The 24,325-nt window shown below is 44.5% G+C and overlaps 1 protein-coding gene across 4 annotated transcripts in view; it reads left to right on the top strand.

Annotated features, from left to right (window-relative positions):
* CLPB (ClpB family mitochondrial disaggregase) overlaps positions 1-24,325 on the top strand; it is a 144,952-nt gene that overhangs the window by 22,064 nt on the left and 98,563 nt on the right. For 2 of the 4 annotated variants that reach the window (XM_003951966.6, XM_001174710.7), the window contains exon 3: positions 13,194-13,280. The exons of the other annotated variants lie outside the window; for them this stretch is intronic. In XM_003951966.6, the coding sequence (XP_003952015.1) occupies positions 13,194-13,280 (87 nt within the window). The remainder of the gene's footprint in view (positions 1-13,193; positions 13,281-24,325) is intronic. 4 annotated transcript variants of the gene reach the window in all.

Raw genomic sequence — 24,325 nt, 5'->3', positions numbered from 1 at the left:
GGTCTGGTAAGAGAATTGTAGTTAGTACAGGTGAAAAGTTAGGGCTTCACAGACAAGGTGGCCTTTAGTTTGGGTCTGGAGATAGGTTGTATTTGTATACAAGGAGCTTTGCAGAAAGACTTTCTGGGCAGTTGGAGTAATGTAAGTAAAGACAATTTGTAATTAGTAGTAGAAAACAGTTTTATCTTCTGATGAGCTCTGAAGCAATAGTGTGAAAGCACCTGGCATAGCACTTGGCATATGATGGGCTGTCATTATGTGTTAGCTCCCTTTGCAACTCCCCTCACTTGGTCCCAGCTCTGTCTTCTAGGACTACATGGCTTCCTTTTCCTGTTCCAGATTTTTAACTCTTAGGAGACAGAGCTCCAAGCTATATGAGCCTTGGTTCCCTAAACTGTGGTTTCAAGTCTCCTCCTCATCCTAGTCATTTTAAAATGAAACAGCTAGAAAGTTTTGGTGCCCTCTCTGAATTCCAGTGTGGCATGACCATTATTGTGAGGAGCAGGGCAACCATCCCCTTTGTTAGAGATTTTATACTTCTATTAATATGGCCCGACCTTGCATTGGCTTTCTTGGCAGCTGCATTACACTCCTAGGTTCTGTTAAGCTTGTAATCGGCCCAGCCTTCTGAGATCCATGACTTCTTATGTCCTGTAACCCTTTGATTGGATTTGTTTGCAGAGCTTGTTTTAACCTAAAGGTAAGGGCACTTTAAGGCTTTGTATTTGCTTGTGAATTTGTAATATTTGAAATGTGAATATGTACTATGTGAAAGTAGTGGTGGTGGTATGGAGACTACCAGAAAGAAGAAAGGATAGGCTTGGAATGTTCTCAGCATGAGACTAGAAGGAACTAGAACTTCCAAGAGAGAAGGTTCTGGGAAGCTTCAGGACTAAACAGAAAGTATCTTCACCCCTCAAGTAAACTCCTTTCCACTTGAGGCTTTTCCTTATTTTCTGTCAGCTGATTGGTCCCATCAGACAACTATGGTGTGCTGACGCATGCTAAATCTGGGAAAGAAGGGAAGAACTGGGCATATGAGCCCTGGAAGGCAGTGTGGCTCCATAGAGCTTGGGCTTCATCCCCAGCTGCTACTTATTGGCCTTGTAATCTTTTTTTTTCTTTTTTTTTTGAGACGGAGTCTCACTCTGTCGCCAGGCTGGAGTGCAGTGGTGCGATCTCGGCTTACTGCAACCCACGCCTCCCGGGTTCAAGTGATTCTCCTGCCTCAGCCTCCTGAGTAGCTGGGATTACAGGTGCCTGCCACCATGCCTGGCTAATTTTTGTATTTTTAGTAGAGATAGGGTTTCACCATGTTGGTCAGGCTGGTCTTCAACCTCTGACCTTGTGATCCACCCGCCTCGGCCTCTCAAAGTACTGGGATTACAGGCGTGAACCACTGTTCCCAGCCTGGCCTTGTAATCTTAATCAGTCATTTACCCTCTGTAAGACTTGGGCTTCTTTCAGAGGATCAAATGAGATCATAAATGTCAAGTATCTGTTGCGTAGTAGGCAGCTCAAGAAATGTGAGCTCTTTTGAACTCCATCATTCAAGAGCTTTTTGCAAGGCAGTGAGTTGTGCTCCCTGAGCCTGCGTAAACATCTCTGAGCACCTGTGATACTTAGTGCACTTATTTGTGCGCTTGTTTCATTTTCCCTCCTCCAGCTCAGAATAAGAGCTCCTTGTAGGCAAGATTCATGTCTGATTGACTTCGGTGTCTGTCAATGCCCAGCACAGAGGCTGGCTTGGAGATGTTACTTCAGTTTTGTTGAGTGAGTGAAGGCCACACCTTTGCCCTAGGAGGCCAGGTTTTATGGTTGGCTTTTCATTGTCTCTTCTTTACTGGAAATTTTGTGAGATTCCTGAACTTCACAAAAGGTGGCTCAAGTACCAACACTGTTTCACTGTTTGAGAAGTTTGAACCACTTTTGTGTCTCACTGCTGTAGTGTGACAGGTTTCCTGGCAGCCAGCCAGGAGGCCTGCTGTGGGGCCAGTAGGTGGCGCCTATGACCCTTTCCCACACCTCAGGTCCTGCACAGGCCTTTCCTTCTCACCACCACAGCTGCTGACTCTCTGGGAAATGCATATATTAATAGCTCTGGGCAGGGGTACCCAGATGAAGGTGCTTTGGGCCACTCCCTCCTGTTTATGGCCTTGTATTGTTGGACTTTCATGTTTTATTCAGTCTCAGCCTTGGCACACACTGCCTGGGGAAGTAAAGATGTTTGCTATAGAGGATCCCAGAAGGTCACTCTGGGAATCTGTGCTTCTGGCCCATCCTTTCTGGCACACTCTGCCTCTAGGAAGTCATCCCTGTGGCTCTCTTGCTCTGACCTGTACTCTCATGGCACCTTCCTCTAGGGTCCTTGCTTGTATTTTAGCTGTTTGCCCAGTGTGTAGCTGTCCAGTGAATGCTTTGAAGGCAAGGATACCACAGAATTCATCACAGTACCCTGAGTGCCCTGCTCAGAGTCCTGTAATAACCAGTCCTCAGGAAGAGTTTATGGAACGAATGGATGCATAATAAGTAGTACCTCAAAAATTGTTATCCACATTGAAGGGTATTCTACAAACAAACTAGCCTTACTCTGCAAAAAATGTCAATATCATGAAAATCAAAGAAAGGTTGAAGAACTATCCTAGATGAAATTGAAACATATGCAGTGTTTGGTCCTGATATTGATCCTGGCTTGCATCTGGATCACAGGGGGAGATTGCTATAATGAATATTGGGATAATTGAAGAAATTTGAATGTGGGCTGTATATCAGATAAAAATAGTATATCAATGTTAAATGTTCTGAATTTTATCATCATTAGTTAGTGGTTCTGTAAGAGAGTGCTCTGGTACTAGGTACGAGATGCATGTACCAATGTATCTGGTATATGCTCGATGAAGTATTTGGGGGTAAAGGGGCATAGTATCTGAAATTAATTCTCACATGGTCCAGCAAAAAAAAAATAGAAAAGGAATAGAAAAGCAAATGAAACAAAATGTAAACAGGATATGAGTGAAGGCTATTTATTTATTTGTTTTTTTGTCTTTGTTTTTTTTTTCGAGACGGAGTTTCGCTTTTGTTGCCCAGGCTGGAGTGCAATAGCACGATCTCGGCTCACCGCAGCCTCCACCTCTGGGGTTCAAGCGATTCTCCTGCCTCAGCCTCCCGAGTAGCTGGGATTACAGGCACGTGCCACCATGCCCGGCTAATTTTGTATTTTTTAGTAGAGACGGGGTTTCTCCATGTTGGTCAGGCTGGTCTCGAACTCCCGACCTCAGGTGATTCGCCTGCCTTGGCCTCCCAAAGTGCTGGGATTACAGGCCTGAGCCACCGCACCTGGCATGAAGGCTGTTTGAAGGGGGTTGTGTGTGTGTGTGTGAGATTTTTGAAACTGTTCTATAAGTTTGAAATTATTTCAAAATAAAAAGTTAAAAAATAATCTAAGCACTTTAATGTGGGCCAAGTTTCTGTAAGAGAGATGGGACAAAGAATGATCACCCAGTGTTGCACTTTATTCAGTTGATCCAGCAAGTATTCACTGAGGTTGTGATTCAGCTCCTCCACTGTGTGCCTCAACAAACAGAACAATTGTAATAATAGCAACTAAGATTTGGAAAATGTAAGTGCCCTCACAAACATTATTTCCTTTGGTCATCTCAGCACCCATGTTAGGTAGGGCTGACAGGCTGATAGGGTAAGATGACTGAGGTTCAGAGAGGGTAGTGTGATCTGCCCACAGTCACACAGCCTGGAAGAGACAGACAGAGGCAGGCTCATATATAGATCAGTCTTTTCCAAAGGGGATGCTTTCTGAGCCTCCCTATCTGTGTGTGTAAAAGGAAGATTTGGACTGATTAATCTCTGCAGATCATTCTTTAAGTTCAGAAATTTTAAAGTTTTCTGTGATAGGAAATAGCCAGCTATGAAACATGCAGACACATTCCACAGTACACTTGCATTTGTGGTAGGTACTGCATACCTGCCAGCCTCTCCCCTCCCTCACTGCCCTCACTCCCTTGGAGTTCTCCAGGCATGACAGAATGCTCAGTGGGCCATCTCACTGAGAATGAGAGCATCTGGAGAGCTTCCTCACGGAAGGGTCCCCAGCTAGGCCTTGGAGAAGGGTGCTCAGTTCAAGTAGCAAGTGCAGAAGTTGCTGGAGAGGCCTTGTCTATGGAGTTGAAGCACCAAGACCCTGCCTGAAGTCTGCTGTCCCAGGCTGGGGGGTCTATGAGCAGCCTTTGCTCCCTTGCCCTGCCCCTCCCAGCCCTGGCTGGCAGGCTAGATAAGGCACAGATGGAGGCTGCCTGGGGATTCTGGCCCCAGGCACCTTGCCTCTGCTCAGACAGCAGGGCCTGGTGCTGTTATTACTGTAAACAGGGCCTTCTGTGAGGCTCCAGCCAGGGCCCTGTTGCCCAGATAGCAATCATGATTGGGTCTGCATGGCTCAGTGCTTCCAGGCCTCTGATGCAGGTGGGATAGGGCTCCCTACCCTTCAGCCCCTCCCCTGCTGCAGCTGAGGGCTGGTTCATGTGAAGGATCCAGAAATCAGTTGGAACAATGCATCATTGAAGTTCAGTGGCCGCTTTGTATTGATTGGTCCTAAAGAAAGAGGAAGAAAAATCAAGTGGTACCTCCCTCCCCTGAGTGGAAGAGCTAGTTAGCCAGAATAACTCAAAGCTGCCCCTGTGTCCCTTTCTGGGACTCTTTCCCTCCCTCCTACAAACAGAGCCTGGGGAGTTGTCTTTTCGTTGGAAGTCTTGCTGAGTGCAGCGTCTGCTAGGAATCTACTCAATTTTCATTTTGATGCTGCACATATTTAGAATTATAACATTATAGAGCTGGTAGGGACTTCAGAAATAATTTCATTCATTTCCTTCTTTTACTGCAGATAAAAGTAAGGACCACAAAGACATTTATTGTGGTCACATAGCTAGTAAGTGATAGAGCCATGACTGGTATTTGTGACCTGTAGCCCCTAGGCCTGTATCCACAAATGTCCTCAGCCCTGAGACTGAGAAGCTGCACTCACACCCTCCTACATATACATAGAAGCCTAAGTTCTTCGAAAAAGACAAGCTTACAGTTATAAAACAGGTAACTTCCAGCACCATACAGAAGTATTGGTGAGAAGTTAATGTAGGTAAGTGCTGTAGACATTCATTCATTCAGACCCCGAGCTTCGTGGTGTGCCAACTGCCATGGCAGGCACCTGGAGCAAAGAGATGAAGGCAAGTCCTTGTTTCTAGAAGGACATGCTTGCCTACTGGGGAAGTTAGACCTGTGGACTGTATGATAACTACATTGATACAGGTTAGCACAGGGGATTGTGGTGGCAACAAGGTCATCTTAGGGAAGGCTTCTTAAAGTATAGGATTTTTTTTTTCCTAAGAAAGTTTTATTTTAAAAAAGAGTAATAGTATGGTCATTGTTATAAAAACAGCACAACTTCAAACAATACAGAGGTACTCACAGCAGAAAGAGAAAGCTTGACTGCTTCATTGCCCCTTCCCCAGTCAGTGGTAATAGCTGTTACCTCTTTGGTCTTTAGCTTGCTGGACTCTCCAGGATCACTGATGGATGGGAGCAGGATATGTTTTTCCCGACTGATTTGTCCTTCTGTGGTAATCTTCAGCTCTTGGGCTAGGGAATCTTCCCTTTCCTGCTGCTGCCCTTGCCTGGGAATTTTAGACAGTTCATTTATCTATCCTCCAGTAATTTGGAGCACTTAAACTATGTTCCAAGTTCTGTGTATACCTTTTCCTGTATCATCCTAGTTACTCTGTCACTTCTTTAAAATTGAGTGAACACGAATTGGAAAGTGATAAGAATAGTATAAGCTCTTCTTATGCTATTTTGTACAGTGCTTTATTGCATCCCAAGTATTTTTACATATTTTTTCTCACTGTCTCTTCATAGCACCCCATGTGACATATATAGTAGGGTTGGTGAGGTGTTCTCCATTTTTTTTAACAGATGCAGAAACAGGCTTAGAGAGCAGGAGCTATCATGTAAATGAAGGAAGCAGTTGAGATTCAGTGAGGCTAAGTCATTCATTCATCCACCACTCCTCACTTAGTAAGTAACAGAGCCTGGATTTGTTTGTTTTGTTTTTTTTGAGATGGAGTTCTGCTCTTGTTGCCTAGGCTGGGGTACAGTGGCGCGATCTTGGCTTACTGCAACCTCTGCCTCCTGGACTCAAGTGATTCTCCTGCTTCAGCCTCCTGAGTAGCTTGGATTACAGGTACTGGCCACCATGCCAGGCTAATTTTTTATATTTTTAATAGAGACGGGGTTTTACCATGTTGGCCAGGCTGGTCTCAAACTCCTGACCTCAGGTGATCCACCCGCCAGAGCCTGGATTTTTTTTTTTTTTTATACGGAGTCTCACTGTCGCCCAGGTTGGAGTGCAGTGGCACAATCCCGGCTCACTGCAACCTCCGCCACCCGGGTTCAAGCGATTCTCCTGCCTCAGCCTCCGGAGTAGCTGGGATTACAGGCGTGCGCCACCACGCCCAGCTAATTTTGTATATTTAGTAGAGACGGGGTTTCACCACATTAGCCAGGCTGATCTCGAACTCCCAACCCCAGGTAATCCGCCCGCCTCCATCTTCTAAAGTGCTGGGATTACAGGTGTGAGCCACCGCACCTGGCCCCCAGAACCTGGATTTGAAACGAGATCTTTGCTGCTGATTTTTCTGACCCACTCTACTGCCTGAGAGTTGTGCAAGAGCTTGGATTCAACTCTGGACTTTTTTTTTTTTTTTTTTTTTGACATGGAGCCTCTCTCTGTTGCCCAGGCTGGAGTGCAGTAGCATAATCTCAGCTCTCTGCAACCTCTGCCTCCTGAGTTCAAGTGATTCTCATATGTCAGCCACCCGAGTAGCTGGGATTACAGGTGCCCGACACCATGCCCGGCTAATTTTTGTATTTTTAGTAGAGATGGGGTTTCGCCTTGTTGGCTGGGCTGGTCTCGAACTCCTGACCTTAGGTGGTCTGTTCGCCTTGGCCTCTCAAAGTGCTGGGATTACAGGTGTGAGCCACCATGCGTGGCTTCAACTCTGGACTTCTAATGTGGTCTACTCTGTGTCTACCACCCTGGGCAATCCCCAGATAGGGGTCACCTACTGTTGCCCTGCCAAGCAGGAGACCTAGTTCATTAGGGAAGGGCCTTCCACAAGTCTGGAGTGAGCCCAGAAAGGCCCACTATGCCCACCCTGCCTCCCTAGCCCCTGGACACAGGCTGTTCTGCCCTGAGTGGCAGCCTGAATTAAGCATTCTACTCATCATCTCAGGGATGATGGAATCCTAACCTTTTCGGAGACACCGTACTCTGTCACAAGCATTGCTCTTTTTAAAAGAGATTAATTCACTTGCCACATTTTGCCCATTGGTGAAAATCACAGGGGAGAGCAAGGGTGGCTTTCTCAGGCTTCAAACGCCCTTTCAGCCTCTCTCAGCGGGCAACCCGCCGCCTAGCTGGCCCAGGACTTTGAAATGACTGCCCACTGTGCATTCACTTGCAAAGCAACACAGTGAAATGCAGGAGACCTGGTTTGCAAAATCCCAACTTTCTGGGCTGCTCTGCACTGAGGGGAGGCAGGGGAGGGGCCTACCCAGCTCTTTCAGAGTTACTTGTGGTTGGGTTCTCTTGTGGTCTTTTCTTTTCTTTTTTTTTTTTTTTTTGAGACAGAGTCTTGCCCTGTCACCCGGGCTGGAGTGCAGTGGCACAATCTTGGCTCACTGCAACCTCCGCCTCCTGGGTTCAAGTGATTCTCCTGCCTCAGCCTCCCGAGTAGCTGGGATTACAGGTGTGTGCCACCACGCCCGGCTAATTTTTTGTATTTTTAGTAGAGACAGGGTTTCACCGTGTCAGCCAGGATGGTCTTGATCTCCTGACCTCATGATCCACTCACTTTGGCCTCCCAAAGTGTTGGGATTACAGGCATGAGCCACCGCACCCAGCCCGGTCCTTTCTTGATCTACCAGGCGCCACCACTCCTTACGAAATTCTGTTTTAATCCTTACGACCACCTTGCACAAGAGGGATTAATATCTTCCATTTCACAGCTAGTGAGTGACAGAGCTAGAATCTGAACTCCAGCCTTTGGACTCCAGGGTCATTGCTTTTTTTCCATTATACCTCAGCCCTAAGAGACTGCAAAGAATGATGCTCAGTCAAGAAGCTGGGCAGGGCTGAATGCTGGAGTCTCACTGAAGAACACCAAGATTTCCTCCTCTGAATGGCCCCTCAGGTTTGTAGAGCCCTTTCCTTTATATTTCGGTGCTGCCTCCTAAAACTCCTATGACACTGGGAGGATTGTGATCCTCATTGGACCTATGAAGAGACAAAGCTTAGCCAGGTGATGTGCCTTCCTTTAGGACGTTAGAATAGTAGGTGGCAGAGGCCGGGCGCGGTGGCTCATGCCTGTAATCCCAGCACTTTGGGAGGCTGAGGCGGGTGGATCACAAGGTCAGGAGATCAAGACCATCCTGGCTAATACGGTGAAACCCCGTCTCTACTAAAAAATACAAAAAATTGGCCGGACGTGGTGGCAGGCACCTGTAGTCCCAGCTACTTGGGAGGCTGAGGCAGGAGAATGGTGTGAACTCGGGAGGCGGAGCTTGCAGTGAGCCGAGATTGTGCCACTGCACTCCAGCCTGGGCGACAGAGCGAGACTCCATCTCAAAAAAAAAAAAAAAAATAGTAGGTGGCAGAGCTAGAGCTAGAACCCAGGTCTCCTGACTCTCCCATATGTTCTTTCATTGAAATGATAGCAGGTTTAGAGAAGTGCCTCTTCCAGGAGTTCTTTCTCTTAAAATAGAAAACCCTGCAATACACAGAAGAGAAAATCCCGAAATGCAAACATGCATATAACAAATAGCTCAAAATTGTTAGTCATCAGAGACATGCAAAATAAAACAATCATATAATAGCCCTTTACACCCACCCATTAGACTGGCAGTGATTAGAAAGCTGGCTATGGCCAAGTGTTGACAGGAAGAGGGATACACAGGCACACCTCTGTCCTGCTTGTGGAAGGGTCAGTGGGGCAGCTATTCAGAAGAGGACCTTGGCACTATTTAGTCAAATCAACTATGCACATACTGTAGGACCCAGTGATCTCACTCCAAGTACATGCCACAGGGAAATGCTCACATAGGTCCAAAAGGGGACATAGGAGAGGATGTTCTGTGAGCATTGTTTTTGGTGGCTGGGAGATAGAGGCTCCCTGGGTGGGTATGCCTGGGAGAGCAGAGAAAGAAAATGTGGACACACACCGTGGGGAGTTATGCAACAGTTAAAAACAATGGAGTTATTGCATACTTAGCAATATGAGTATACTTAAAACAGAATTTTCTGTGAAAAAAGTTGTAAGCAGAATTTTATACACATACACACACACGTACCTACACACACCCATGTATATGTATTTATAAAAGAAGGAAGGAGGGAAGGAAAAGAAGAGATAGATCTTGCCTGGCTCAGGTCTTGGAAAGCAAGAACCTCTCTCTCTGTCTCCTCCCCAGTAGCCAGCGAGAGGCTGGGCACAGAGTGGGTGTGTGCACATGTTTGCTGAATGAATGAACAAAGTGCCTAGAGCCAGCCTTGCTGAAGTATCCAGGTCATCCTGTGTGATTACATCTTAGAATCCCTGGGTATTAGCCAACCTGCCACTACCAGCTTGAGAGTGCAACACTTAGTTCCATCAAAATGATGGAAGTGAGATAGGATAGTAGGGTCTGTATTGAATACCTGCTATATGCCAAGGCTGGGATCTTGCAACTTAGAGATTATTATCCCAGAGGTCAGAAGACTGAAAATTAGTGTTGATTTTCTCAGAGTTATCTAGCTGGATCAGAATTCAAATCGGGGTCTGACTTACTCCAATGCCCTTTATTCATCCATTTCTTTTTATTAGACTGCACTCGGCCCTTCAGGGGCAGTAGGAGGAGGCATTTCAATCTTCTTTCTTCAGCCCTACCTCTAGAGCAACGCTGCTTCCACAATTTTCAGGGTCCAGGCAGGGGAACATGGGTCATTGTTCCCTTGGAGGCATGAGGGATTTTGGTCACTCTGAGTTTATCCTAGGTACACCCTCCTTTCTCATTTTCCTGCCCAAGCTCCTCTCCCAAGGTCTGTATTACACCTCCAAACTGGTCTTCTTATCCCCATTTTGTACCCTTCACCCTTCAAATTCAGCCTGCTTAGTGATTAGGTTAATTTTATAATTTCTTTTGTCCCAAAACCTTGAATGACAACCTCACTGCCTTTGGTGGGAAGCTAAGGAATGGCAACTAAGTTTTCTCTCTGTTGCTAACTTCAGTGGATTGATGGTGGCTAATTGGAACCTATTTTGAAGAGGATTCTTTTTTTTTTTTTTTGAGACAGAGTCTCACTCTGTCGCCCGGGCTGGAGTGCAGTGGCGTGATCTCAGCTCACTGCAAGCTCCGCCTCCCAGGTTCACACCATTCTCCTGCCTCAGCCTCTTGAGTAGCTGGGACTACACGTGCCTGCCACCACGCCCGGCTAATTTTTTGTATTTTCAGTAGAGACGCGGTTTCACCGTGTTAGCCAGGATGGTCTCGATCTCCTGACCTCGTGATCCACCTGCCTCGGCCTCCTAAAGTACTGGGATTACAGATGTGAGCCACCGTGCCCGGCCTTGAAGAGGATTCTGAGGCTCTTTCAAAGGCTCCACAGCAAGAGCTGCTGGGAGAGATGTGTGATATCCCTCTTAGACGTGGGAGCACAGGACAGTAGCATGCATGCCAGGAATCTGTCAAACCTTTAGACTGAGCTTTTATCCTAGGGTCCATTACTGATTTCATGGGGGCTGCGAACACCTGATCATTATATGTAAAAAAAATGTTTTTGAGAGTGTATGCTCCTATGCACTTTTCTGGAAGAAATTCGATCGTAGTCACAAAAGAGCCCATATCTCAGAAAGGTTTATGCCCACTGCCTTAGCCTCCTAGTCTGACATTCGAGGTCTTGTGTTGGCTCCGCATGCCTCAGCAGCTGTCTGTTTCTCTGCTGTGAACTGTCACCCAGATGGAGCTGCCTAATGATCTCTGAATGTTCCTTTCCTGCTTCGCAGTCATATCCTGTTTCTTGCCTTGATTGACGTGCACTTCCTTCCACTTCTCTAAACTCTTCCCCTTCTTCAAGACACAATTCAAGTTTGTGCCGTCAGAAGCCTCTGATTTTCTTCAGCCTATCCTGATTTTCTAGCCTCTTGGACTGAGGGTCAGAGAAGCGAGGCCATCCCATCAGGATCGTAGTTAGGATCAGAACCGTGCTCTCTCTACCATATCACGTGGCCTGCTAAACAAGGAGAAGAGGTTTTGTAAATTAGACAGGGTTCTTAGCGTCTTTAACATTCTTGGCCATAGAAAATTGTTTCTGCATAAAAGAAGTGTAACATTATGTATAGTAAGGGACCTTCACCAGAGTAAATCCTCCAAACTAGAGGTAAGAAAGGAATGTTTCCTAACCTCTCTTAATACTCTTCCCTCACATGTTGTACCCCAGTCATACCAAACATCTTAGGGGGTCTCATGTACCCTGTGCCTGCTCCAGGTGAAGAGGACTGCATCTACCTGGAACACTCCTTCCCCTCCCTCACTTGCTTTTGTTTGGCCAGTTCCCCTTTATCAGCACCTCCTCAGAGAGGCCTTTTTGGCCACTGAGACTGGGTTAAGTTTCCTTGTAGTGCACCTGCAACCCATAGTCCCATTCATAGCACTCATGAGATGTGCAGTTCTGTGGTCTGTCTCCCCCTTGGGCTTTGACAGTGCCTTTGAAAGTATTTGAGAGAAGCCTTAGTACATGATGTTTCTCATCCTCTCAAGCCTTAGTTACCTGCTAACATCAGCAACACAGATTTTATTTGACTTGGTCTGTAGGGACATTTACTATAGATCGTGGCACAAGAATGGTGCTAGGATTCAAACCCAAGCCTTTGGACTCTCTGCCCTTTGGCTAGAACCCACTGAAAAACAGCCTCCTAGCTTCCCAAACCCCTCCTCCCTTTCTTGGCACTGTGTTCTTTGATATGCTGTCTTGAGCCATGTCTTCTCACCCTCATCCAGAATCTAGCAGGGGACCAAGTGCATGTCATACTGATTCACTGACATCAGTGTAGTGTTTGTCTTTCATGTTATCTAGAGCCAGGTTCTGTCTGGAGGAAGGGTGGTGAGGTGAGAAGGAGCCTGGCTGTAGAGTCACTGCCAACCAGTCACTGCACTGCCCCTTAACTTGCTGCGTGACCTTAAGGAAGTCATTTCACCTCAGTGAGCCTGTTACCTTATCCCTGAAAAGAGGCGATTACTCTTAGGTCCTTAGGTGGTGTCGAGAGTACATGGAATCATGAATGTAAAGTACTTGGGGTAGTTCCTGCTTGTAGAAGGTGCTCAGTAAGAGTTCATTCTATTTACCCACCCCTACATTGTTGGTCCTTTTGTCCTGGGAGCAAAAATTCAGACTTTTAGTGGGATACTTTAAATTCTGTGTTTGTTAATTTATTTAATAATCATTGAGCTTCCACAATGTGTTAGGCACTCTCATAAGATTCTGGTAGGGTCTGTGTGGACTCTCCTAGAAACCTAATCTATTGTTTCCATCTTTCCTTGAGTTGAAGGATTTTCAATTTCCAAACAACCACAATACAGATAAACTTGAGGAATATGATCATTTTGTGAACTGAGAACTACCTAGATAAGACATGTCATTAGGCATTCTGTTCCTAGCATTGGGAAATTAAGGAAGGAAGAGCTGTGGACTGGATGAGTTAAAGAAGGCTTCCTTCTCAGGAGTCCACGAGCCACAAGGATTGTATTAAATAGCATGAGAGGAGAATTCAAATAGGCAAAGGAGCTGGGAGAGAGCATTCTGGACCAAGGGAGTGACAGTGTCAGCGTATTGAGATAGGGAGGGACCATTCTTTTCTCAAAGGGTTTGGAAGATAACAAGGGGGACAGACTGATTTAAGGGAAGGAGAGAGGTAGGGGAAGTCTTGATGGGACAGAATGGCCAGAGGAGCTGAAATTGGGAATGTAGTCCTCAAAGGCCTCTATTTCCTGACTCATTCAGCCTCTGTTTGTTGACTGTGTCATTTCTTCTATGGTTGTTTCTACTTTTACATCCATGATAAGCCATACACTGAAAATATTCCTCTGTCTTGTTTTAGGCTGTTGTCAGAAGGTGCAGATGTCAATGCAAAGCACAGACTTGGCTGGACAGCACTCATGGTGGCAGCCATCAACCGAAACAACAGGTGAGAGACCACCTTCCACACAGGGCTCCTTTAGGCAGATCTCTGCAGACTGTGCTCCTGAGCACTCTCCCACCTGGTGTGCCTCCCTGCTGTCTTTTCCAGAGGCAGGAAGATAGATTCAGACTGAGGTACTGGACTTCACCTGGTGCATTGGACTGTTGTATAGTAGCTGTGGACCAGAAAGATGTAGCCTTGAATCCCAGCTCCCTCAGTCATTGGCTTTGTGACCTTAGGCACGTCATTTGCATTGTTGTAGCAACCAAATGTTTGGAAGCCTGTTGTAATTGGTTGTGTTTATAGGTGCAAATTATTGTCATGTTCTGTTACCTACCATCTGTTGACCTTGAGAAGTCTGCAGTTACTGTCCCCAGTGAATACTCCTCCAGGGGCTTTTTCTTTGGAAGTTCTGATGGAAACTAAGAAAGGTGGGGGCTTCTTTCCCTCCCATTGGAGGCTGTGCTATTTTCCTGCCCCCTCCCCCATCCTATCAGGGTTGTAGCTATTGTATAAAGATTGAAATAGTTTACTTTGTGTAGTGAGTTATCTAATTCTCACAATCACTCCACAAAATATATACTATGCTCATTTTGTAGCTCAGAAAACTGAAACCCAAAGAGATAAAGTGATTTATTTGTGTCACATGGACAGGATTTAGAACCTGGTCTGGCTGCCTGAAAGGTGTGTTTTTGGGTTTTGGGGTTTTTTTGAGATACAGTCTTGCTTGGTCACCCAGGCTGGAGTGCAGTGGTACGATCTATGGCTCGCTGCAGCCCCAGCCTCCTGGGTTCAAGCGATCCACCCACCTCACCCTCCTGAGTAGCTAGGACTACAGGTATGCACCATCACACTGGGCTAATTTTTTTTTTTTTTTTTTAAAGATAGGGGTCTCACTGTGCTACCCAGGTTGGTCTTGAACTCCTGGCCTCCAAGTGCTCCTGCACCCTCAGCCTACCAAAGTGTTGGGAGGACAGGTGTGAGCCACTGTGCCCAGCCATGATCTGTGTTTTTTACTTTATCTCACTGCTACCTCCTGATGCCAGATACCACCCTAGTGCTGATGCTGCCTTTCCATTTCAGTCTGTTCTGATTTCTGCCTTGGAGTCTGTATAATTCTGGAAGTGCTGGGATGAAGTACACATTTGCTCTAGCTATGATTGTGCAAAAGAATTGATTAAATAAGAGCAAAAAGGGATACTTTCAAAGAAAGCAGAGTGGGCACTTTAGTAACAGCCATTGAAATTGATAGTTGGAGGTACCAATTTCAGTTCTTTCTGCAAGTAGGTGTTTAAGGTGTACTGGCCACCTGTGAAAGGATTATAAATGTGAAAGAACAAATGTAACTGGGATTTTATAATCTAGAGGTGGTACTGCCTCAGACTGACTGAGAGACTTAGCTGTACATGAGATGGGTCTCTCTTCTCTGCTCCTTTGTTGTGGACTTGTTCTCAGTCACTCGGTTTCCTCATTTGCTCTCTTTAGCTCCAAGCACCTATTCTTTTTTCTTTTACTATTTATTATTATTATTTTTTGAGACGGAGTCTCACTCTGTTGCCAGGCTGGAGTGCAGTGGCGCGATCTTGGATCACTGCAACCTCCACCTCCCAGGTTCAAGCAATTCCGCTGCCTCAGCCTCCCGAGTAGCTGGGACTACAGGCGCACACCACCACGCCCAGCTAATTTTTTTGTATTTTTAGTACAGATGGGGTTTCACCATGTTGGCCAGAATGGTATCGATCTCCTGACCTTGTGATCCACCTGCCTTGGCCTCCCAAAGTGCTGGGATTACAGGTGTGAGCCACCATGTCTGGTGCACCTATTCTTTAAAAGCAAAATTGATATAAATAGGCTTCGTAGTTGAGAGACCTAGAGTCCAGTCCTGGTTCCAAGCCTTAACTGAATTTCAGAACTCCATGGACAGCCTGTTTCTTCATCAGAAATTAATTATTTCTATGAACATTAGGTAAATATCTGCCTTGAGCCAGGCCCTGTGCTAGTGTTTGCAGAATCCGAGACCTTGGGGAATTTGCAGTCTAATGGGGAAAACAAATGCAGGTAAGGAGACATAGTATAGTATGATCAGTGATTTCAGAGCAGTATGTATGGGATACTCTCGAAGCAAAGAGTGTGAGGGGACTCAATGTGGCAGCATAGTAGATCCTCACCATATTCTTTGGAGAATCAAATAAGGTAATGTATGTGCTACAGGTTATAAAGGTGGGTTGTTAGTCCCTGATGCCCCCATTAGATCTCTGTACACAAACACATGTGTTATTCTACACCGCTGGTACTTCACCACATGCACCAGTCTTTTCCCCCAGCTTGTAGCTGTTTCCCTCTGCAAGAAATAGCCAGTGGTGCTAAAGAAGGAGAGGTGGAGAGGTGTGTTCCCTTCTGTGTGTAGTATTTTCAAGGTTGAGACTGAATAGGAAACAACACGATGCTTAAAAATACTGTCAATTAGTGATCAGATGGCTAGTAGATATGCTTTTGGGGACACATCTCTTTGAATCTAATGAGTTGTTGGCTTAACTGATTGCTCTGTCTTTATCCAGAGCTGTTAGCAAATCAGTGATGCTTGTTGAGCAAAGTGAGAGTGTTGGCTTATATTTACTTGCTTTGGTTCCTAGGACTAATTATCCATTTTGTGACCTTCTCTTCCACTATCCAGGGAGGACAGATTTTTACTGAAAATAGCACACTCTTGGGTTGGATTTATGTATTCATATCACAAAATTTTTTTTGGCCCCTACTGTTTGCCAGGTACTGTTCTATGTACTTGAAATAACGTTGATGAAAAACAAAGATCCCTGCCCACATAGAGCTTATTTCTGTATTAGTTGTGGTCCTTTGGTAGAGAAAGATGTGGATAGACAATAAACAGTGAGTATAATGGATACGTAAACTATTTAATATATTAGAAGATAAGTGCCGTGGGAAAAAGGAAAAGTAGAACTTGTTAAAAAGGAGTACCAGGAGTACATTGGTCAGGGTGAGTAGGCCTCATTGTTAAGGTGCCCTGTGAGTAGTCTTGGAGGATTAGCATATCCATACCAGCACAATCTGCCAATAAGTTTTTCCTTATTAGAAATATACTGATTTTCATATAATCAATCTCCAAATCCTTCCAGAATCATATTGGTCGGGCCTGAAATGCTACCACCTTTGAATTAGATTTCGATGAAGGGAAGATAGAGGGGGAGCACCCTTGATTCAAGGCTGAAAGCAGAGAACCTTCACCTCCTTCACCTCCTTTAGGATGTAGGCAGCCACAAGCTCAAGAGAGAGATCCTCGGAGTAGCCCAATCATTTCACCCTGATGCTGCTTAATAATATGTTAAGTCTTTAGGGATATAGAATACAATAGTCTCTATCCTAAGGAGCTTAATGTCTTATGAATTTCTAGATCTGTATGTACATTTTATTTAGTTTTGAATAGGAAATAACAGTGCTATAGAACTACACTTTAAAAATATGCACAATAATTTAATTTATAATTTATTTTCTCCTTTTATTTCCAAAAAGAGTTTGAAGTGACTTAAAATACAAATATAAATATACACAGGAAAGGGAAAACTGGATCAAGATCAGAAATCATATTGGTTAAAGGAAAGATAATTGTATAAAGATTGAACCAGAGAGTCTCTTTTCTGAAAATAGATTTATTGTTTTTGTAAAAATCATACATAAAATAGTAGTCACCTGAATTCCCTTTATCTGGAAATTGATTGTTATATATATGTTTATGTACAAATTTAACATGAATGGGACCATGCTGTATTTACTGTAAATTAAGTAATTAGGGAAATTGAGTATTAATTTAGATTGAAGTTCCCTGATAGAGCCAAAAAGGGATACAGAGAGTTATATCTTTATGTATTATATATATATTTATGTTTTTATATATATAAAATATATATTATCATTATGTATATTCAGCAAACATATTTAAAAACTCTGTGGTGTCAGGTGCTAATGTGCTAGGCTATCAGGGATTCAGAGAATAAGCAGTCACAGCTTTTGCCTTAAGAAGCTTACTTGGACTGCCGACATCAAGGACTTGAGTAATGTGATGGCCATTGTCTTCAGTAGCCGTGCTGCCAAAGCTTTACCAACATTCTACTAGGACAATCCTTTTGCCAGCCCTAGTAACAGCTTGGGTATAGTATTGACTCAAGGAACAGTCATTGGGGTCTGGCCCCTTCTCCACAGTGAGCCCTCTATAAGCCTCATGCCACAAGGCACTTGTTTAGCCTGAGTCTGGGTGTCTCATTCTATATTGCACTCTGACCCAGTCCAGCTAAAGGCTAAGCCACAGGGTCCCAGAATGATCACTGTGACTTAGCGTAGCCTTCACCGGCTTGTGCAAATATACACAGCTTTCAGCTAAATTCAATTAGTTTTTCTTTAAGAAGGAAAAGAAATCCAATTTTACCAAACACGGACAGACGGTGGAAGGCACTTTGATGTTACAACCTCTCGGTGATGCTTTACTTAGTCACAAGTTCATAAGCAAGAAGGCTTAATTACTTGGGAAAACACAGGATTAAAACTGGACACAATGGCTGAGTATCCGCTCTCGGGCGACTTGATTCGAACCCATGCACCCAGTTCGTGTGTGGTGCAAACTTTGATGTGTGCTATGACAGGCTGAAAGTCATGACCCCCTTGGGGAAGCTCCTTTAGATGGCATTTGCAGGATGTGTAGGCGGAGAGGCAGGGCCTGCCAGGCCTGTTCGCTCAACTTTGATGTCCAAGCAGCCACAGGCCCCACTATTTGCTCTTCCACTGAGGGATGGATTGGGAGCCTCCTACCTTTCCCAGTGAACAATGGCCAGCAATGGAGTGTGACGACTGTTGACCATTCCAGAAGTCTGGCGGACCAGAACAGGGCTTTGGGAGGTGCAGAGCCTGGGGGGCCAAAAGCTGTTCATAGGACAGTCATTTCTCCAGATGTAGCTTTCCTTAAAGCTCTGGTATTGTTAGGTGCTTGCAATGGAGATAAAAATAGTCTCATGAGTTTTAGCACGTTTTAAGTACTTCTTGGCCCTCTGTTCCAGCAGCACTAAGATGTTTGTAAATTAGAAGTTTAAGTCGTTCCTAGTCCCTTAATTAGAGTATATGTGCAGAGGATAGTGGTTTAGAAGAAAAATGGTAAGACTTAGATTCTTATAATTTCTAATTCATAAAAAAGAAGCTGTCAAAACATGTATCTTATAAAGCAGTAGTACCCAGAACATATAAAGAAGTCTTACAAATCAATAATTTAAAAAATCTAATTTTTTAAATGGGCAAAAGATTTTAGCAGATGCTTCATCAAAAAAGAGATGGGTGGCAAATAAGCACATGAAAACATACTCAGTGCAAATTCAAGTCACAATGAGTTACCACTACATACCTGCTACAGTAGCTAAAATTTAGGAAAACTGACAATACTAAGGGCTGACAAGGATACAGAACAATATTGATACATCACTGATAGGAATGCATAATGGTATAGCCACATTGGAAAACACTTTGGCAGTTTCTTATAAAGGTAAAGTATACATTTACCGTACCACACAGCAATAGCAACTCCTAGGTATTTGTCTAAGAGAAATAAAAATGTACATCTGCAAAAATACCTGTATGTAAATATTTATAGCAGCTTTATTCATGACCACCAAAAACTGGATATAATGCAAATGTCCATCAACTGGTGAATGGACAAACAAATTGTGGTATATCCATATGGTAAAAACAGCCAAACAAACAACGACAACAACAAAAGCACCATGCTAAGCTAAAACCAACACAAAAAGCTACCTACTCTGTAATTCCATGTATATGACATTCTGGAGAAGACAGAACGTTAGGGGCAGAAATCAGATTGGTGGTTGCCAGTGTTTGGGAATGGGAAGAGAATATAAAGGAACTTTTTGGGATGATGGAGAAATATTCTGTATCCTGATTATCATGTTGGTTACATGAGTGTATATAATTATCAAAATGCATTAAATTATATATCTTAAAAAGGATGAATTTTACTATGTGTAAATGTGATACTTCAGTAAACTGACTTTAAAAACTTTTTAAAAAGCTGTCATCCCTCTCTAATTTTCATTATTAATTGTGACCAGTGGCATACTGAGAATTTGTATTAGTAGTATCAAAATTAATTCATATTGTTAATGGCCACCTGGAATGTTTTGAATTCTTATTGTTGATGATATCTCACATTCGAGTGATATGCATTCTGATTTTTAGTAGGGAATGAAGATTTGTCAATTCATACTATCAGTGATGTAATGAAGTATAATTACTGATGAATAGTGATAAATTCACTTTATAAGTAGTGTACAGTGGACTTGTATAAATTCATAAAGTATATGATTCTTCATTCCAGCAAGGAGAAAGTTGAGGTTACAGACTGGGAGCTTGCCTCTCCCACACTATTCTTGGGTTCCTTATCTCTGGACTCTCATGCAGGGACACCACCTATATAGTGAGGCCATTGTGGTGCTTCAGGAACCAAAGATCCTGAAAAGGGAGGCTGGTGTGGGGAGATTTTGATTTCATCCTGCTTGGGCTTGGTGGTGGCTTTTGCAAGCCTTTGCCTCAGAGAAGGTGAGAACTGCAAGGCAGAGCATGAAGCACATCAGAACTGTTTGAAATTCCCCACAAGAGTCTCCCTCCCTCCTTCTGACTTTTCTCCCCGAGTGCATTTCATCAGTGTCGGAAGGACTGGTTCCCGGCACTGCCTTCCCTGCTTGGCCAGGGTCCCCGAGGAACTGAGCTAATGAGTGGATAACACGCATTTGCCAAGGCCTTCCTGGATGTGGTACCTGGGCTTTGTTAATTTTAAAGTGCTGCCATCCTTGGCTGAAGACCATTCAATTCCCTCTCACAGCAGTCATTTATTTTTAGCATTTGCTTATTTTCCCTCTGCCTTACTAAGGGGAGAGGGTGCATTAAACCCTTTCTTTAAAAAACCGATAGCCTAAGCCAGATTGCTGTCCTACAGAAGAGGTTTTAAAGGCCTTCCTTTGTGGACCCCAACAGCTCCATGGGTGTTCTTAGAGCGAAGAGCAGATGCTAATCTTGCAGCTAGACTACTGGCAGCCTCCCTGGGAGGCTCTGCTTCCTTCCTGGCTAGCTATACGTGGAGCAGGTAGAGTACCAATGTACCTGTGCTTGAAAGTAGGTCCTTAGGGAACCTGACCAACCACATGGAAGTCGGTCCTGCCTTAGGGGCACAGAGCCTTTTCCGTCTTCTAACCTATTCTTGGTCTGGCTTCGTGCTATAGAGTAGGGTTACCTTCTGCCCAAGGAGGCTGGGCTTTGTGCTGTGTGATCTCCTGACTGTAGTAATGATGATGGCAATAGTTGATTGGGTGCTTTCTGTGTGCCAGGCCCATGTCAAGCACTTCCCATGTTGGGTCTAATCCTCAGGGCAATCTTGAAAGGAAGGGATTATTATTCCTATTTTACAGATAGGGAAAATGAAGCTCAGAGTTGTCCAAGGTTGTCCAGTTAGTAAAAGAAGGAGCCAGGATTTGAAGCTGGGTCTTTCTGAACCCCAAACCCTTGCTCTTTCCACTGGACTACACTGCCTATGGAGGGAAGGGTCAGGGAGCAAGGCCATGGGATGGACTGAAGGATGCTGGGACCAGGAGTCAAGTAGGCTCTATCAGGGTTTCTTGATGACCCATGATGTATTATATGGATTTTGAGAACTGTAAAAACAGACAAGCCACTCTCCTTGTTCTCAGAAAGCTGACACTCAGAAAAGGGATAAAAGTCCCGCTTTGGAGAATGAGGCAGAATGTGTTCAGTGCCACAGAGAAGAACACATAGAGTGCTGTGGAGGAGATGATGCTGTGTAGAGCCAGCATCATGAAAAGAGGCCCTTTCAGAGGAATTGGGCCTTGAAAGATAGGCAGGATTTGATTGGTAACATAGGGAGTAGGGGGAGAGCATTTGCAGAAGGACCATTGTGAGCATAGGCTCACAAAGGTGGAAAGCAGAGATGTGCTAGTAGAAGCAACCAGCAGGGAACCCAAGAACATGGGACCCCTGAGCAGGGTACCTTGATATAGGCTGGCTTTTGTTACAGGTGGCCACCTGCCCAGTGCAGGACAGTACCCAGTATTCCCCAGCAAGGAAGGGTGGGTGAGGGTGCTGGCCAAGTGCCCAGAATGCCAGCACCGCAGCACCGTGCCCCCAGAAAAGTGTGCTGGGCTTGACGTTTCTCCCACCCCTACTGCTATGGCCGATTATCTCTGAGTAACAAAGAGTCATTTCTAATCCCATTTGGAATCGTTGCTCAAGATAATCCTGTTTTGTGGTAATGATATTCCAATTCCAGCATGCACTCGTAGTTTGGCAGACACATGCCTCAACCTCAGGCAACTCAAGACGCTGCTCCCTGGAAATCAGTGCCAGCTCATTTGCCTAACGTGACAGTCTCAGGGTATACTTCCTGGGCCCAATGCTCTGTTCTGTCCTGGGGTTCTGTGTTCAGTGCTGTCTTCATGGAGAGTGGCAGTTGGGGATAGGAGAGCATCCAGTGTTCATTATGGAGAGTGGCAGTTGGGGATAGGAAAGCATCCAGTGTTCATTCAGTTCAGCTGCTTGGGGCAGGGTGTTCCATCTCTAGGAATTGTGAGATGGTCTAGTTCTATACCTCTTCTTTAAGAGACTTCTTTAAAAACAGCTGTACCATAAGCTGCTTATTTTAACAGAGCTGCCAGGCTGGTGGGCCAGCGGTCGGCAGTAGATATGATGGGTGTTTCAGGCTTTTAGTAAGATATTTGGATGTCTCTAATGACATCTATATGAGTAAAATTATGATGTAAAAATAGTATAGTCAGACTAGTAAATGTAAATGACCTGGTTCATTGTTTATGTATGAACGGACATCAGACTAGAGAGCAGGCTTGAGTGGTGAGCCATGGGGCTCTGTCCTGTTCAGTATTTTATATCACTGATTTCATTGAGGTCATTGATAAATGCCAACAGAGTTAATGAAGCTTGAGGAGGTACTAATATATTGGGTGAAAAAATAGGGGACATTAAATAAAACCTCAGTGGGCTAGAGCAATGGTTAAATCTGTGTTGATAAAAACTAACAAGGATAAGTATATGGGTCAACAATTAAAAACCAACTGTAAAACCCAACGTGCAAAACTTAGCAATACTAAAAGTAAAGTCTAGAAGCTGACTAAAAACCCAATATGTTGTCTGCTGTGCAACATCAGGCCCCAGAAGTGAATTGATTCAGCAAATATTTACTGCCCTGTATAGGCCCTATGTGTGAGAAGATGGAAATAGTCAAGGCACAGTCCCTGCTTTGGGGAGCATCCAGTCTACTTATGTATACTATGGTAGTGAAGAATAGGGGCTCTGGAGTGAAACTGCCTGTGTTGGATACCTTGCTGTGCCTCTTATAGTTCTTAGTTTACCCATCTGCAAAATGGGAATAATAATGGCACCTACCTCAGCATAAGGTGGTTGCAAAGATTAAAATGCACATAAAACTACTTAGTGTAGTGCATAAGTAGGTATCTGCTGCTGTTATTAATATTGTTTTTTCTTTTTGTTGTTATTTTCACCCGAGTCTAAGAGATATGCCAGCCCCATCATACTGTTCTGGATCATTTGCCTAGAGAGAGCCTAGTCTGGGTCCATACTGTAATAAGTCCTAACATCTAGGGCCTGACTACACTGGCCTTAGGTTTGGTGACCATATATTATGAACCACAAATTGAAAGACATGGAAGTGTATTTAGAACTACGCTGAGGATGTGAAATTGGGATTATCTTGGAAACCCTGTTGTGGGTGATCTTGATTCCTTGGCCATCTGCTTAACGTGCCATGCCTTCCTCGAGCCTTGCCCCTAATTATATCACCTCTGTCTGGGTTCACCACTGATTTTTACCCTTGTCTATCTCAAACAGACTCCTTCTTATCCCAGCTAGCTGCTATGACCTGCTTTGCTTTAACTGCCATCTGAAAATATCACTGTTCCTGGTACTATGCAGTAAGGGCTTAGTAACCATGGGATAATAAGACAGACTAATGGATGGTCAGTTGGGTGAGAGCCAACGTGGTTTAGGGGAATGTACACCAAGTTTAGACTCAGACAGACCTGGATTTGAATCTTGGTTCTTGTGCTTATTTAATGTGTACATTTGGGTAACTCATATTATCTTGCTGAGCCTTAGTTTACTTATTTATAAAATAGGACTGGTACCTCATTGCAAGTTGTTATAAGGATCTGAAATAGTGAATATAAAGTGTCTAACACACTGCGGCTGCTTTATTATGATTATTGATCTTTACCTTTTGAGGTAAATAAATAAACATTATCCTCATTTGAGGAAACTGGGGCACATTTTCTATACAGGTACCTTATTTCCTACCCAATCTTTAATTCATTTCCTTAGGAATCTGGCTTTAAAAAGAAAACTGTTCTCTGTGCCCTCTCTACTCTCAGCTCATGTCCCCATGCCACAGGACTTGTAGATTTAACAACTGCTAGTGCCTTTGGTTGGGCCACCCGGCTTTCCTGACCAGCCAGAGACCAGGTTACTGAATGAGCCACAACTCATTTGACTTTCCAGCAGACCTCCTGAACTGTGACCTCTTCGCTTCCTCCCCTCATCGAGGTGTGCACTGGGTTGAGAAGAGGTCACTCTTTGTCTTCTCCTTGGGACCTGTGACACTCATCACAGTGATGCTATGCTTCAGATGTGGGGGTGGGGAGGAGGAGGAGTTAGAGGAGCTTCTTCTGAAGCTCAACATTGTGTAGGGATGACCTGGAGCTGGGATCACTGCCCTTCTTGCTTCACCAACTCCAGCTGCTCGCCAGCCGTCTTTGACACGCGCCTGGCCCAACACAAGCCTGAGCTCACACCATAGGTTTTCTCGCTCTTCCCTAAACAACGTGAGCACCCCAACCCCCTCTGGCCACTGAAAGCAGAAAGCCTAAACACTGATTGAAGTAACTGCCCTCCCATTTATTGTGACTCCCCACCACCCTGAAAGCAAGAGCTCATCAAGGTCA

The sequence above is a fragment of the Pan troglodytes genome, chromosome 9 (genome assembly GCF_028858775.2).
Source record: "Pan troglodytes isolate AG18354 chromosome 9, NHGRI_mPanTro3-v2.0_pri, whole genome shotgun sequence".
NCBI lineage: Eukaryota > Metazoa > Chordata > Mammalia > Primates > Hominidae > Pan > Pan troglodytes.
Note: the sequence above shows the minus strand (reverse complement) of the source record. Positions and strands in the feature narration are given on the sequence as shown.